At 41.8% G+C, this 14,344-nt stretch overlaps 1 protein-coding gene across 2 annotated transcripts in view; it reads left to right on the top strand.

Moving 5' to 3' along the window:
* dus1l (dihydrouridine synthase 1-like (S. cerevisiae)) overlaps positions 1-2,976 on the top strand; it is a 75,857-nt gene extending 72,881 nt beyond the window's left edge. For both annotated transcript variants that reach the window (XM_068004161.1, XM_068004160.1), the window contains one exon: positions 734-2,976. In XM_068004161.1, the coding sequence (XP_067860262.1) occupies positions 734-843 (110 nt within the window). In that variant the 3' untranslated portion in view covers positions 844-2,976. The remainder of the gene's footprint in view (positions 1-733) is intronic.
* Positions 2,977-14,344: the final 11,368 nt, after the last annotated feature.

The following is a 14,344-nucleotide window of genomic DNA, read 5'->3' as shown; positions in this document are numbered from 1 at the left end:
CCCACCCCCAAGGCCTAGACAAGGTGTGAACATCGTCTCATCAAGTCCTTTCTGCATTTTGGAACTTGATTAATTGACAGCTCTTTATTCAGATGCTTTTGGATAGCTCATGATGTCAATTGTAACTGGCTGAAATTGGAAGGTCTCAAAATAGGATCAGTAGACTTAGCACTCCACTAACGCTGACCCTCCAGCTGCAGCCAAATGGAAAGCAGCATACCCATGACAGCTGCAGCGCAGTGGTAGGGCGTTTGCCCATGCAAATCAGGGTCCTAATGACGTAGTTGGGACCCCGATAGCAATTTTAAGGGACACGTGGGTGGAGCATGAGCTGCACCCATGTATCCAGGTGTTTAGCGGCCTAAGCAGTGGTACTTAAAGGGATCGCTGCTGGCCGCTTGTGAAAGGGCCACAAAAATTTTTTACACTAGTAAAGTCGGAACATCTCTCTCCCCTCCTTAAAATCCACCTCTTTGACCAAGCTTTTGGTCGCCCCTCCTAATACCTCTTTTGTCTCATCATCCACTTCTGTCTGATTATGCCTTTGAAAAGCGCCTTGGGATTTTTTTTTGTGTTAAAAGTGCTATATAAATGCAATGTTAGGAACAAATGCTCTCTTCTGTAATACAACTTACAATGGGACTAGAATTGTGCACAGCTGAGATTGATTATTCCATCAACTTCAGCCACGATATAGTTTTTAACAAAATTATGCCTTTTGGTTTACTTGTAGGTCATGGATTACTCTTCAAAACTAAACATGAGAAGCGGGTGAAATGGAAATTAATGGAAGAGGAAATACTGGAGAACGGAGTCAGAATTCATGAACATTTGGATCCCTGAAGAAATCAACCTTCCCAGTGAATTAGATGGGGATCTGATCTAACGCACTCACGCTCAAATGTATATATTTATGCACAGGGCTCAAGGTTAACATTTCTTTGACCATCCAAGTATTAGTTATTTTTGAGTTTTGCTGAGAAGTATTCCAGTCAATCAACAACATTTTGCTAGCTGTGATTACAGCCCAGTGTTTCCATGTCATAATTGGCTAATCTAATTTTGGCATCCTGATTGCCATTCCTGATTTTAATTCTTGGCTGATATGTTAATGGAAGATGATATTTATCAGTAACAGTTGAAACCACCAACAAAAATATGCTTCTCATAACTATTTTAAATGTCCTCCTCGTATGAATACAGAAAAGTATACAGCTTGCTCAATATTTGGAGAATAGCAGTACAAAAGAAAGGTAAAAGAATCAGTCTAATTACGGATGGAAATAACACTAATCTGATAAAAATGATAAGCTTCCCCTAGGTCCAAGTGCCTGGTAGATTTCACTTGATCATCTTTAATCTTTTGAGCACATTTGCAGTTTATGAGAGAGAGAGGTTTTCTGTATGTATCTTTTATCTATGATAATCTGCAAAAGAAATCCCTCACACATTGCAAAACAAAATAGACATAGAGCCATTTTAAAGAAAGTAGAAAATTTTAATTTTGTCTTATTTTTGGACCTGGTGCTGCAGTCCTCCAAGGAGTTCATCAGTACTGAGCCTGTGTTTCACCCACACTGCTTTTGGAAATTGTGCTGACCTCTTCTGCACTGAGCACATGAGCTTCAGTGAGCGAAACTTGCTTACCCAAGTTTACTAGGAACCTGATCAAAATTATCTGGTGGAGGTATATGTTTGAAGGCACTTTGTTGTTTTCTTTTATCATCTTTGTATACGGAAAGAGCGATATGGAGATGGATCTGTGCATGCCACAGTGACAAAAACTAAAGAATTATTTCACAACTGTTTACTAAATTTCACAGGTGAGATTAAAAGACCAGCTTCTTTCCCTTTAAATTTGGATTTGCTTCAATAAGCATCAAAGAAATGCAAGTGTCTTCTAAAGCTAATTACGCAGCATTAAATTGTTCTGACTTCATTTGCCGTTACAGTAATTGGAGTAACCTGTAAAGCGCAATACAATCAATTTTTAAAAAACAAAACTTAAATGTATTAGATAGGTGACAGCTGAGTAACTAAATCCCAGGAATAACAATCTATTGTTGAAGGAAATTGACACATCAGTTTACCTTTTAAGAATTTTTTTTAATTACTAGTAATATGGCTGGTTATAGGATAAAAATGAGGCAAAAGTTCCCTGTGCTGGAAATAACTTCTGTTTAACTGAAATTTAATGCATGCAGGTCAAAAGTTCATGTTAGCTGAGCTTGTTTTTAATCTAGCTGGTTCTGAAGTTTAGAGTGCAGCATCAGTGTTAGGGCAAGATAAAGCAATCATGGAGTTTCATTGCGTTTGTATTATTATAGGTACTCTGATCACTAGCCATAACTCATACAAGGGTCTGCAGTGGTTTGTTCTTTGCCATTAAAACGATAAGTAACAGTTTAGAAACGCACTAATGTTCCAGACACAGACACGCGCACATAAACTCTTAGGGGTGAAATTGGTCGACGGCAGTAGTCCAAATTGGAAAAGAAGATTGGGCTGTATGTATAATGGGCTGCCGATTCACTTTCAGCCCGTTCTGCGTTACTGCCGTTGACCAATTTCACCCCCTTAAAATATACATTGGGTCTTAACTATTCATTGCCCTTTGAACACATTGAGCACTAGGACTTTGAGGAAGGTTGAGGGGTTTTATTAAGACTGGATCACAGTTTTTTTTAAACATAGGCGTTTGGCGACCGCTGACACAAGGAAAGCTAAAACTGGTGTGCTGAATTAAGGCATTTTTAAAACCAAGTTTTAAACATTTTCTGTGCAAGGCTTAAGGAAAAATTTTGTCTGAATGACAACTGTTTAATGGTAAATTTATAATTTTGGTGACTGTTAATATTTTCCTTGGAAATATTTAATAAAAAGAGCTTCAATTTTGTCTAATTATTCTTTTCACTTACTGGAACTTACAGTTTTACTCCATTTTTCTAGCAAAATATATTGTTTTTGTGAAAACTATACCTGTCTCAAAAGGAGTTTGTTTTTGTAAACTACTTTTGTCAGCAGCTCGAGGAGGGGCTTATATGGCTGGAGAAGGTTACAGAGATCGGGAGGAGTGAGGCTGTCAAGGGAGAGAATCTGAGAGTCAGTGTAGGTCAGCGAGGACAGGGTGATACGGGATGGCATACGAGCAGCAGAGATTTGAATGAGCTGAAGTTTACGAAGGGTGGAGAATGGAAGGCCACCCAGGAGAGCTTTGGAATAGTCAAGTCTGGAGGTGACAAAAGCATGGATGACGGTTTCAGCAGCAGATGGGTAGAGTTGAAAGTAGGTGGGCTTTGTGATTGAGAGGATTTGGGTTCAGGAATTCAATTCAGGGTCAAATAGGACGCTGAGATTGCAAACAGTCTGGTTGAGCCTGAGACAATACCTAGGGTGGGGCATGGAATCGGTGGCAAGGGTACGAGGTTTGTGGCAGGGGCCAAAGGTGGCTTCGGTCTTCTCAGTGCTTAACTGGAGGAAATTGCGGCTTATCAAAGACTGAATTTCTGTAAAGCTGTCTGACAGTACAATGGCAGTGGATGGGGCAAGAGAGGTGGTGGCGAGGTAGAGCTGAATGTCATCAGCATACATGTAGAAGCTCACTTCATGTCTGCAGATGATGACACCAAGGGGCAGCACGTGTTTGAGGACAAGAAGGGGACCAAGGATAGATCCATTTCTGGAGATACTCTGACTACAATTGGATAAAGGTGAAGGCAAGTGACGGCAATTCAACTTAGCTGGACAATGGAGGCGACCATGTTAAAGACTGCAGAGAGGTCGAGGAAGGATAATGCACCGCAGTCGCAGAGGATGTCATTTGTGACTTTGGTTAGAGCCGGTAAGGGCGGAAATCTGATTGGAGAGGTTCAAACATAGTTGCGGGAAAGATGGCCATGAATTTAAAAGACACATTCAAGGTTTTTGGAGAGGAATGGAGATAGGGTGGTAACTTGCAAGGACAAAGGGGTCATTGGTGTGTATTTTGAGAAGGGGGAAGATGGCAGCAGTTTTGAAAGGAAGGGGGCCGCTACCTGAGGAGAGTGAACCATTTATATGATCCGCTAGCTTGGGGACCAGGAAAGGAAGTTAGGTGGTCAGCACTTCAATGGGAATGAGGTCAAGCTAGCAGGAAGTGGGTCCCATGGGCATAATGAGCTTGGAGAGGATATAAGGGGAGATGGGATGGAAACTAGAAAGAGACACAGGTTCAAGGCTAGGGCAGAGGGAAGCCTGGGGGTGGGGGAGGTTTGTTTTGGTGCGTAAGAAGGGGAGAAGCAGCACAGGCAGCTGCACAGCTGGTCTCAACCTTAGTGACAAAGAAATCCATGGGCTCATCGCACTTGATGTTGGAGGTGACAGTGGAGGGAAGATGGATGGACATGGTTAGGTATGGTTATACTACAGTCCTTTAAGAAGTGAGTTGATAAGGTTCTGAGGGAGGAGAGTATTGGAATGTATGAATGTTAAGTTCAATTTGCGATGCATTGTGGAAAGTTCCTGGAGCTTTCTTGATTACCTTAGGTTTGAGGAAACATTTTCTTGAAATTGACCACAGGTTTTTTTTAATCGGTGGTTGGGGACTGTTCAGTCCAGAGATGCACCACTTAACGGCTGTGCATAATGGGCCTAATTGTCTTTTCTCGCCCTTTTCTTGTTTGTATATGTAAAACCTTTATACTCATTGGTAGAAATTGTTAGAAATATCATTTGTCATTTTGGGCACTTTACCTGTAATTGACACATAATAAAGGATGAGGAGAAAAATGGTCAGGTTATGGCAAGATTTAAATCACTAAGTATTGAGGATATGCAGGAAAAGGTGCCCTTGAAGAAAAGAAAATTGATAACTGGACATGATCCAGGTCAGTAAAATGCTGAAAGATGTGACTAGTTGGGAAATTGAGCACGTTATTTAGCCGCCTTTAAATGCTGACTTCTTGCCAGCACAGAAAATGCATGCTTCCCGATCAAATTCAAGGCACAGGACATTCTCAGTGAGAATCTTGGTAAATTCTGCTCCAGCTCCATCAGCAATAGCAACTGGGAAATTTCTCCTTTTTAAGCTTATTTGTGTGACTCATAATCTACAATCTGTGCAATAAAAAGCTATGAATATTCATAACTATTATTTAGCTTATCTATGGATTATGTCATCCACTGAAGTTTGGCAGCATGTTTGTGGCATTTTCTAAAGAATTAATCAAGTATTCTGGTGAATACTTCTCAGTCACTTCTCAGCGTAAAACATTGATATGATAATTTAGAATTTGATTTTGATAGATGGATAGTCAACTAGATCAATTTTTATAAAATCAATAAAAAGCTTGATTTCATTGGAGATGAAAATAAAATTCCAAAAAGGCCATGAAAAGATAGGCATCAGAGTTAACACTTTTCCTTGATTTATTTTTTTCAGAACATTCTAATGAAAATACTTTAAACTGTGAAAGGAGTATAACATGCTCGTTTGAAGCAGATTTTGTTTCTGAGTAGAGAAATTTCCCAGCAGTTAAAGCCTACACTCTTTCATCTTTTTTTATATAGATTAGACCTAATTCTTATGGTCTCGGTTTCAGAACCAGCAAGTGAGGATAGCTCCCACCAAAGCCAGGACTTTCTATTCAAACTGCTGCCACATTTACCTTTTTTCATTCTTCCTCCTTCCCACACTCATCCTTCCCTCCTCCTCACAAGTAAGCTTTCAGTCTGTCTTGTCAGCCAGTATAGCAGGTTTATCCAGCAATGTAGTGGAGGTTATACCAAATGTACCCACTTTTTATTTTCGGAGGCTAAAGTATGAATATTAAGGATAAGGGGTAATTCCGTAATCCCACAATCACAGGGAACAATCACTGGGCCTGATAATTGGGGCTGCAATGCTCTCTGCAAGTGCCACTCCCCACTTGAAGTGTGAAATCTCTGAATTACCCCATAGTCCCCAAATTTCCTCAGCCTGCAGTGTGCCAGTAGGGTAATTCCGGCATGCAAAGACAGGCAGGTACGGGAAACGGGGCAAAGGCCTGATAATGCTGGGTCTCCACCTTGATGAATGGACCATGGGAGTTTCCTCTAGAGATGGGGGCAGGTGGTAGTTTCGTCCTTCTCCAAAATCCTGGCATATGCAAGGGGAATGACTGAGATGGCATCATCCACCGGAATTTCTACGGCTTCTTCCTCCTCTGCACTGAATGAGCTGTATACTGTATGAGCGAGATACTGGCTTCCAGTTGATTGCAGCAGCTTAAGTGAGGCCCACCAAAGTGTTCAAGTTCAGGATCATGACCTGAAACACTCCAGAAGATAAATGGCAGCCAAAGTGTAATTGGTCCTCTTGGGTCAATTTCAAACCAGATTAATGTTTTAAGCTGGTACTGCTGCTTTTGCCCACCTACAGCTGGCAACTACTGCATTTTGTTCCCTCCCCACCAGGGAGCCCTTAAGGTGCACCAATAGGCACCCACCTGTTTTATGCAAAGACCCTGACCCTGGAAATTTCTGTGGGATCAGGCTCTGATCACACATGCCAGGCACAATTCCTGCTCTGCCACAGTTATTGCAGTGCAGCGGGATTGGGATCCTTAGTCCTGTAGTATTTAATGCTTAATTCTCATCCATATATCTCCCACACTATATTTAATCTTCAATCTTTCCTGATCCTCACTATCATTATATATTATGCACAATCCACATTTACATACAGTATGAATTATCATTACTTGCTATGCTTAATCTTTATATATATTCCATATTTTGATGGCATAAGATCTTATAAACCAAATACAAGGTGATAAAAGAAATCCCCAACCAACTATGGATAATTATGGATGGCTTGTGGTCTGTAAACTGATTCATCCACCAACCCCCACCCATCGCTGAAACCTGCAAACGTGGCGTGTGATTATTGATTTGGGTACATCTCTTAACTGTGTTCGAAGGTAAGGATCTCATTTAAGATTTTTTTTCAGATGAAACTATACAGCAATTAACTTTTAGCTTGATTTATCTCTAAATTTTGAAGAGCTGCATATTAATGAAGGCACAGAATAATTGTTCTTGTATCTTCACGCTCTTCCCCTGGAAAGTAGTAAATTAGTGGAAGGATTCGCAGGTTGATAGTCTAACAGGCCACAATGTAAACGTTACTTCCATGACCGTAACCACCTTTAAACCCGCCGATAGGGTGGTTGGTCCTATATAGCAGGAGGGTTTTATGGGTTCCCACAACCCATTCGATGAGGGTGGGGGTGGGGGGGATGGGTAGGCACCTATCAGACGTGAAATCCACTGGATATCAATCCAGAATTAAGAGCTGGAGCTCCAATCTCCATCTGTCTGGAGCAGAGTTCGACCCCAGCACCTTCTGGCACAGAAGTGGGAATGCTACTACTAAGCCAAAGTCTCTCTCCACATTGCAATATGATGAATCATTGAAAGTTCCATGCTGTGAACTTGAATTTTTCATCTCTCCCCTGGTGCTGTGCATGCTCTGACTAGTTTTTACAGTTCTACAGGGACCTAACGAGCAGTCGTTAAAGGGACCATTGGTCTCTACTCCTCCCAGTTCCACAGCACTACTGCGGGCTGCTGCCAGCCCACGATCGCCCCCTCCAATTCCACCCCCCAACTTCCAAGACTTACCCGAGGCTGGCGAGACAAGCAGCCCATGTTCGATCCAGCCACACGGGAGAGCTGCCTCTGGATGCACGATAGGCGCTGGCAGCTCATTCCAATTATTGCAATGAGGCCTGAGGGTCAGTTTCTGTTGAGCCTCAGGTCTCCCTGTTTGGGCGCACGCTGGAAAGGCACCATCACTTAAGTGCCCAAAAATGGGCCATAACAAATTTTTACCCTGCTCCTCCTGGCTCCACCTTCAGGTAAGTGTGCTGTGGTCAGTTGGGATCAAATACGGGAAAGGCCTTAGATTTGCTTAAGAAATTAGCCTTACGCTGATTTCAGGCACGCGCCCTGGGTGACTGGGGCGTCCCAACCAATTTGGCGTGCACCACTTTCCAGGGAAGGGGGTGGCTGAGTGCGAGCCCGCCGCATATCATTTTGATGCCCAAAAAATGGGCTCTGCATGAACCAATTTCTAGCCTTCATGCCTGTTGTAGCTTTTCATTTGCTGTTGTCTTGATCATACTTAGTTCTGAATTTGCTTTACAGCTTTCCTATTAGACGTGTTTTTTTAACATGCATTATCATTGTTATTTTATTTTTTCATTCTTAGCAGCACTTAGGCTGTTTTATTCCCTATGCAATGTACCTTCAGTAGATTGATTCCTGGGATGAGAGGGTTGCCCTATGAGGAGTGATTGAGTAGAATGGGCCTATACTGTCTTGAGTTTAGAAGAATGAGAAGTGATCTCATTGAAGCATATAAGATTCTAAGAGGACTTGACAGATTAGATGCTGAGAGGCTTTTTCCCCTGGCTGGAGAGTCTAGAACTAGGGGGCATAGTCTCAGGATAAGGGATAGGTCATTTAGGAATGAGATGAGAAATTTCTTCACTCAGAGGGTTGTGACTCTTTGGAATTCTCTACCCCAGAGGGCTGTGGATGCTCAGTCGTTGAGTATATTCAAGACTGAGATCGATAGATTTTTGGACTCTAAGGGAATCAAGGGAGATGGGAATCGGGTGGGAAAGTGGAGTTGAGGTCGAAGATCAGCCATGATTTTAATGAATGGCGAAGCAGGCTCGAGGGGCCGTATGGCCTACTCCTGCTCCTATTTCTTATGTTTCTTATGCTTCCCTTGCACCATGTATCTATATCTGTATTAAAGGTTTAATAGGGGCCTGCTGTTAGGGTTTGCCATTTCCACTTCGTAACTGGTAAATAAGTATTTATATAAGTTGAATCTGACTTCTGATTCTCTCTGTCATTTAAACAATACTCTCTTTTCATTTAATACCTCTTGAGGTCACCAAGTGAAATCAAGAACTTCTCACGTGGACAAACTTAGGTTTTAACATGCTCTGAATAAACTGGAAGGTAAAACAAAAACAAAAATGCTTCTCACCAGGTTAATTTCCTTGTGACAAATATATTTTTTTTTAATTGTATATTGCAAGAAAGCCTTTCAATTGTGGATTTGCCACTTCTCATTTACTCTAATGATTTCTGGTGAATTTATTTGTCTGGTCATTTTAAAGCGTAGCAATTTTTCAGTAAGTGGAAGTACAGTCAGCTCCAATTAGTGACTAATTACTGTCAAATGGAACAGAAATTGTAAATGCGAAGTACTTGTATTTACACTCTTTATTATTTCCTATTGATTTCATGCCTTGCCTTATCAATTTGCACATTTTTTTTATTCGTTCATGGGATGTGGGCGTCGCTGGCAAGGCCAGCATTTATGGCCCATCCCTAATTCCCCTTGAGAAGGTGGTGGTGAGCTGCCTTCTTGAAATGTTACCATGAAATTGACTTTCTTTTCCTCAGTCCAACACCATACTCCTTCTACTAGGCTTTTAAGATAATTATTTTTACTTCCATCTAAAATGTAGTGTTGAAACTGTGATAACAGCATAAAATGTATTTATCTCAATGCGCTGGAGCCCAAATGTGCTACACCACAGAGTGGATTTGTACCCATGACGCCCCACATGCTGAATTTACAATCTCAGCCATGTTACTGTGGGGAACGGCCAAGTGGAGGCCATAGAGGGAAAGAGCAAGTTGTCACTTGTTCGTACATCTCAGAAAGCAATTTTAAAATACCAATGAGACAAGACTGGAAGCAGGTCACTAGCCCTCCCTTTTGGCCAAGGATAATGAGTGACATGGCAAGGACTAAGACAGGGGAAGGGAGAAAATGCCATAGGGAAAGATAGTCTCACCCTGAACAGAATAAAAAAGTAATTTTAATAGTTTAATACAGATACAAGTCAATGACATTGCTGTTTTCTTACCCTTGAGGGCGGAGTCCTGTACTAAATTTTATAATGGACGTTGAAGGATCTTTCGCAGGTTTAGGTACACAGTCTTGAGACTCTCTCCTGTGTGATATAACTGTCAACAAATTAGTTCTTTAGTCATAAGAAAGTTGAGGAATTATACTATTCAAACTGACAGAACTTCCTGTAGTAAAATATCAAGCTTTTATAAATAACACAAAACTCTCCTCCAATTGTTTCTTTTTAAAAATCCATAACCAATAACTATGTGACATAAATTGGCATCTATTTTAAATCCATAAATGCAGGTTACAATTTTTGAGTGCATAATTGTGTTCATGATCCCATATTCTGATCAGGCTTCTCCTGTAAACTGCACAATTTCTCCTGTATTTCATGAATGCCACTCTGTACATTCTCCTATATACATACAGGAGGTGAGAACACATCAGGTGTAGAAACAGTTACAATCTCAGGCTATTTTGAACTCAGGATACAATAGATCCTTCAGAACCCACTTTTCTCTGTTTCACAAATTCTTGTACTCTAGCTGCTTTAATGTATCACTCTCTCTCTCTCTCTTCAATAAAACACACACACACACACACCCCTGTAGTTTTCCCTTCCTCTCCTGCCCAGCTGCTAGTCAGTTAGGTTAAAAAAAATACAATTTTGTTGCGTGGGGCATTCAAGCAGGTCCAGTGATTTTGGAGATGCAAGCTGAATGGGGGCCAAACAAAAGATATTATTGGGCCAATTTTCCTGGGTTTAGCGCTCAAATAGCGTTTGAATAATGGATGCGACGCACAGAAAAAAGCACTAATCCTTTCTTCCCATTCTGTACCTGAATACCATATATCCTGTATTTCCTGTCTGGCATCTCTGGTGGCTTCACCTGACTGTGCCTGAAGAGGAGGCAGCACTATAAGTTACATGTAAGTGAATGTCAGATGTCTCTGCACACAGATTTCCTGTAAAAGAGCCAGTACAATTCAGGGGCAGACTGCTCCCCAAAAAACCTTGGTACTATTGTTTCCAGAGCTGCTGAGGTGCAATCTCCATTAAAGGGTCAGGCTGAGATTGTTAAGAGAGGTCTTTATTTCTGGCTTTTTGAACTAAAATGGTTTTGCTGCTTCAGTACTTGTTGCGGAAAGCTATTCGTTTCTTTCACATACTGATGGAGGCCATAGTCACTACTGTGGATCCGTTTTTTGCAACAATTTTATTTGGTGGCAGTGAAGGAACAACCACCAAGAAACCCCCTTGACATCTGCTGAAGAAATTTGTCTGGCTCTCTCTAGAGTCACCACCAACTGATTCCTACCAAAGGGCAGAAATCCTCCTTCCACCTTTCCATACGATAGCTCCACTCCACACTGAATAGAAAGAGAATCCTCACAATCAAAACTGCACCCTCTTCCTATTCCGAAGCCTACAGTGTACCTACCCACACTTGTTTTCCCTGCTCATCTACATAAAAAATGCTCAATTGGACCCGGTGCTCCCCTCTTGGCCATTTTTCCCAGGGTGGTCTTTGGTGTGCATGGCTACCTAACCTAATGCTCTTTCGAAGTGAACTCCCACTGACACTTTTTTTCCCCGTGAGAGGGTGTAGCACAGCCCTCTGCTGCACCACAGCCAACAGCACCTTGCTTCATCAAAATGTGGAGCCCTTTGTCTCACTCTTTGTCCTGAGACCATCAAATTCTTCCAGGGAAGCAGAAAATCACTATCAAGGCATGGGAACATGAGAAACAGGAAAGGAGATACATTTGAAGGAATACTTCAGTCAGCGATACATTTAAAACAAACGCTTAAGGCAGCAATAAAGCTTAAGATTTTGAGCCATATTTCTGTGCGAACAACTGTCACACCTGATTATTCAATAGTAAGTGTCCTAAGGTGCCATGATATCCTTTCTTCTTTGAATTATGAATGTGTGATATTATTCAGAACTGATACTATGGCCAGTCTGGAGACGCATTTTTCACCGCAGATTAAAACGAAGCCTAGGATAACAGGATTTATGGAGGAAGGTAAGTTTTTGAATTAATTTATTTTTTCAGAAGAAAATGTCATAAAAGATTTTCCATCAATAACTTATTGTCTAAACATTCTGCATCACAGTCGCAGTGGCTAATTGAGCCGAGCACAAAGGATGATTAGTGTAAGCAGTCTAAGCAGATTCTCCTTGGAATTGACTCTTGATTTATGGCAACCTGGCTCCAATGGTTGCACTTTTCTTCGCAATTTGTTAAATATAATCACACTCTCAAAGAAAACTTAGATCATTTCAAACACAAAGAGACTTACTACATTCTTGAGTAGCTACAACACTGAAAAGAGTTTAGAAATAACGATCAGGAATTCCCTCTGAATTACTGCCTGTTTTGGGGCAGTAAATGGAGTAAAATAGGCTCTAAGAGGTTAGCGCCTCAAGTCCGCCACTGAAAAACTATACCTGAATTATCTTCCTAATAATGTGTCAGTCCCCTTTAAGTTCCACTAGCAACCTGTTTGGCTTCATGTAAATGGGGTCAAGGAGTGTGGCTAACTCTTCAACCCATTGCCCCCAATTCCCTCCCGACCACCTCCCCCCCTCCAAAACGCACCTCAACTAATTAGCACCACCATATATGCAGCTATAGGAGCTGCAGGAAGGTATCCTGAGGCAGATACCACATTGAGGAGGCCATTTTGTTGCTGTGACTGAAGATTGGTGTTACTTTACCTGCATGTCAATCTCTTTAGTACTTTTGATGGTTCAGTCAGGGCTTTTGCTGCTAGTTTCACTCAGGTCTGCTCAAAGCACTGCATTGCATTGGGAATATGGATTTTACAATGGGAATACCACTAAATATGTTATGAAGAGGAGGAGGATGAGGATAAGAACAAGGCTAGATCGGAAGCTCTTTGAGTCATGTGTCTCAGAAGGCATCGCTTCCCTATGCGTTAATACCCATTCACCACCGTCTACAAACTAGGAAAGTCTTACTTTTCTGACTGTCAATGCCTCAGAAGACTGCATTTTCCCCCCCAGAGATTATTGGGGCAATATGTCAATTGCTGGCTGAAGACTGCAGCCCACTCCCACCAGGAGCACAGCATTGTCTGTACCAATCAAGGTTACCTCTGCCTTGAATTTACTTGTGCCTGGGTCCTTCCAGACAGCATCAGGTGATCTTTGCCACATTAGTCAAATAGCTGCTTACCACTGCATTGAGAAGGTAACTGAAGGGCTGCGTAATTCATATCTTTCCTAATGGAAGCAAACAAAGAGAGCAAGAGAGAGAGAGAACTGTACAGTTCCACAGACTGGCAGGGTTCCCACAGATGCAAAGATCAATCTTATGAAAAGCAATGGTTTTCATTCTATTATTGTCGAGCTAGTGTGCAGTGCCAATCATCTTACGCTGCTAGTCAATACCAGATACCCTGGAAGCTACTATAATGCTTTCATCATGCGGCAATCCACCATTCCAGCTCTCGTGAGTTGGAGGAAAGCATCCAGATGGTTGATCGGTAATCAAGGCTACCCCCTGCAGTCATGGCTGATGAGTCCAATAAGGCTTCTACAGATAGAGGGAGACAATAGATACAATGAAGCCCATGCCACTACAAGAAGTACCATATACACTATAGGAATTCTCAAGTCCCGTTTTAGATGCCTGGATAAATCTGGAATAATCCCAGCAAGAGTCACAAGAATCACTGCAGCTTACAGCGTTCTATATAATATCAAGGAAAAATGGCTTTCTGCTTCTAGAAGCTGAAGGCGATGAGAATGAAGAGAGGATGGAAGGACCTCCCTCCCCACAGCATGAGGGAGGTGCACAGGAAGGAGAGGATGTGGGACAAGGCAGTCAGTGGTCAGAGAAAGCAGGGTGCAACTGATAGCTCACTGCTTTCAATAAATAAAGGTTCACTCACCAAATAAAGTCACTTCATACCCTCAAAGTTCTTTCATAAGACATCTCCTGCCTTCATCCCAAACCCCAAAAGCTGGAAGCATCCGCAGAAAAGAACTTTGTGCACAAGTCGTGTTTGCTTTGTACAACAGCATATTCTCCCTGAGTGAGATGAGGTTGAGTGGTGGATGGTTGGGATAATGCCCCTGGAGCCTGAGGCCTGAAGAGACTCATATCTCAGGGAAGCAGCTGTCCCAGAGGAAACAGCTACCAGCATCCTTTCTCTTGCAGTGACAGGGGCTATTAGGCCCATGTTTCTAGCTCTCTCATATGTAGGCATTGGAGGGAAATCCAATCTGCCAAAGGGTGGCCTTTCCCCACAAGCTACAATTATTGATTACAGAAAATGGGAGATATCACTCAAAGCCTAATTGCACATAATCGCTAATTTAGCAATTTAATCATAGACTACAATACTGGGAACAGAACAATTACACTAGTGCATCAAAGTCTGCTCTTCAAAACTTGCAATTTAAG

The sequence above is a fragment of the Heptranchias perlo genome, chromosome 23 (assembly GCF_035084215.1).
Source record: "Heptranchias perlo isolate sHepPer1 chromosome 23, sHepPer1.hap1, whole genome shotgun sequence".
NCBI classification, from domain to species: Eukaryota; Metazoa; Chordata; class Chondrichthyes; order Hexanchiformes; family Hexanchidae; genus Heptranchias; species Heptranchias perlo.
The sequence above is the reverse complement of the archived record's forward strand: the minus strand, read 5'-3'. Positions and strand labels throughout refer to the sequence as shown.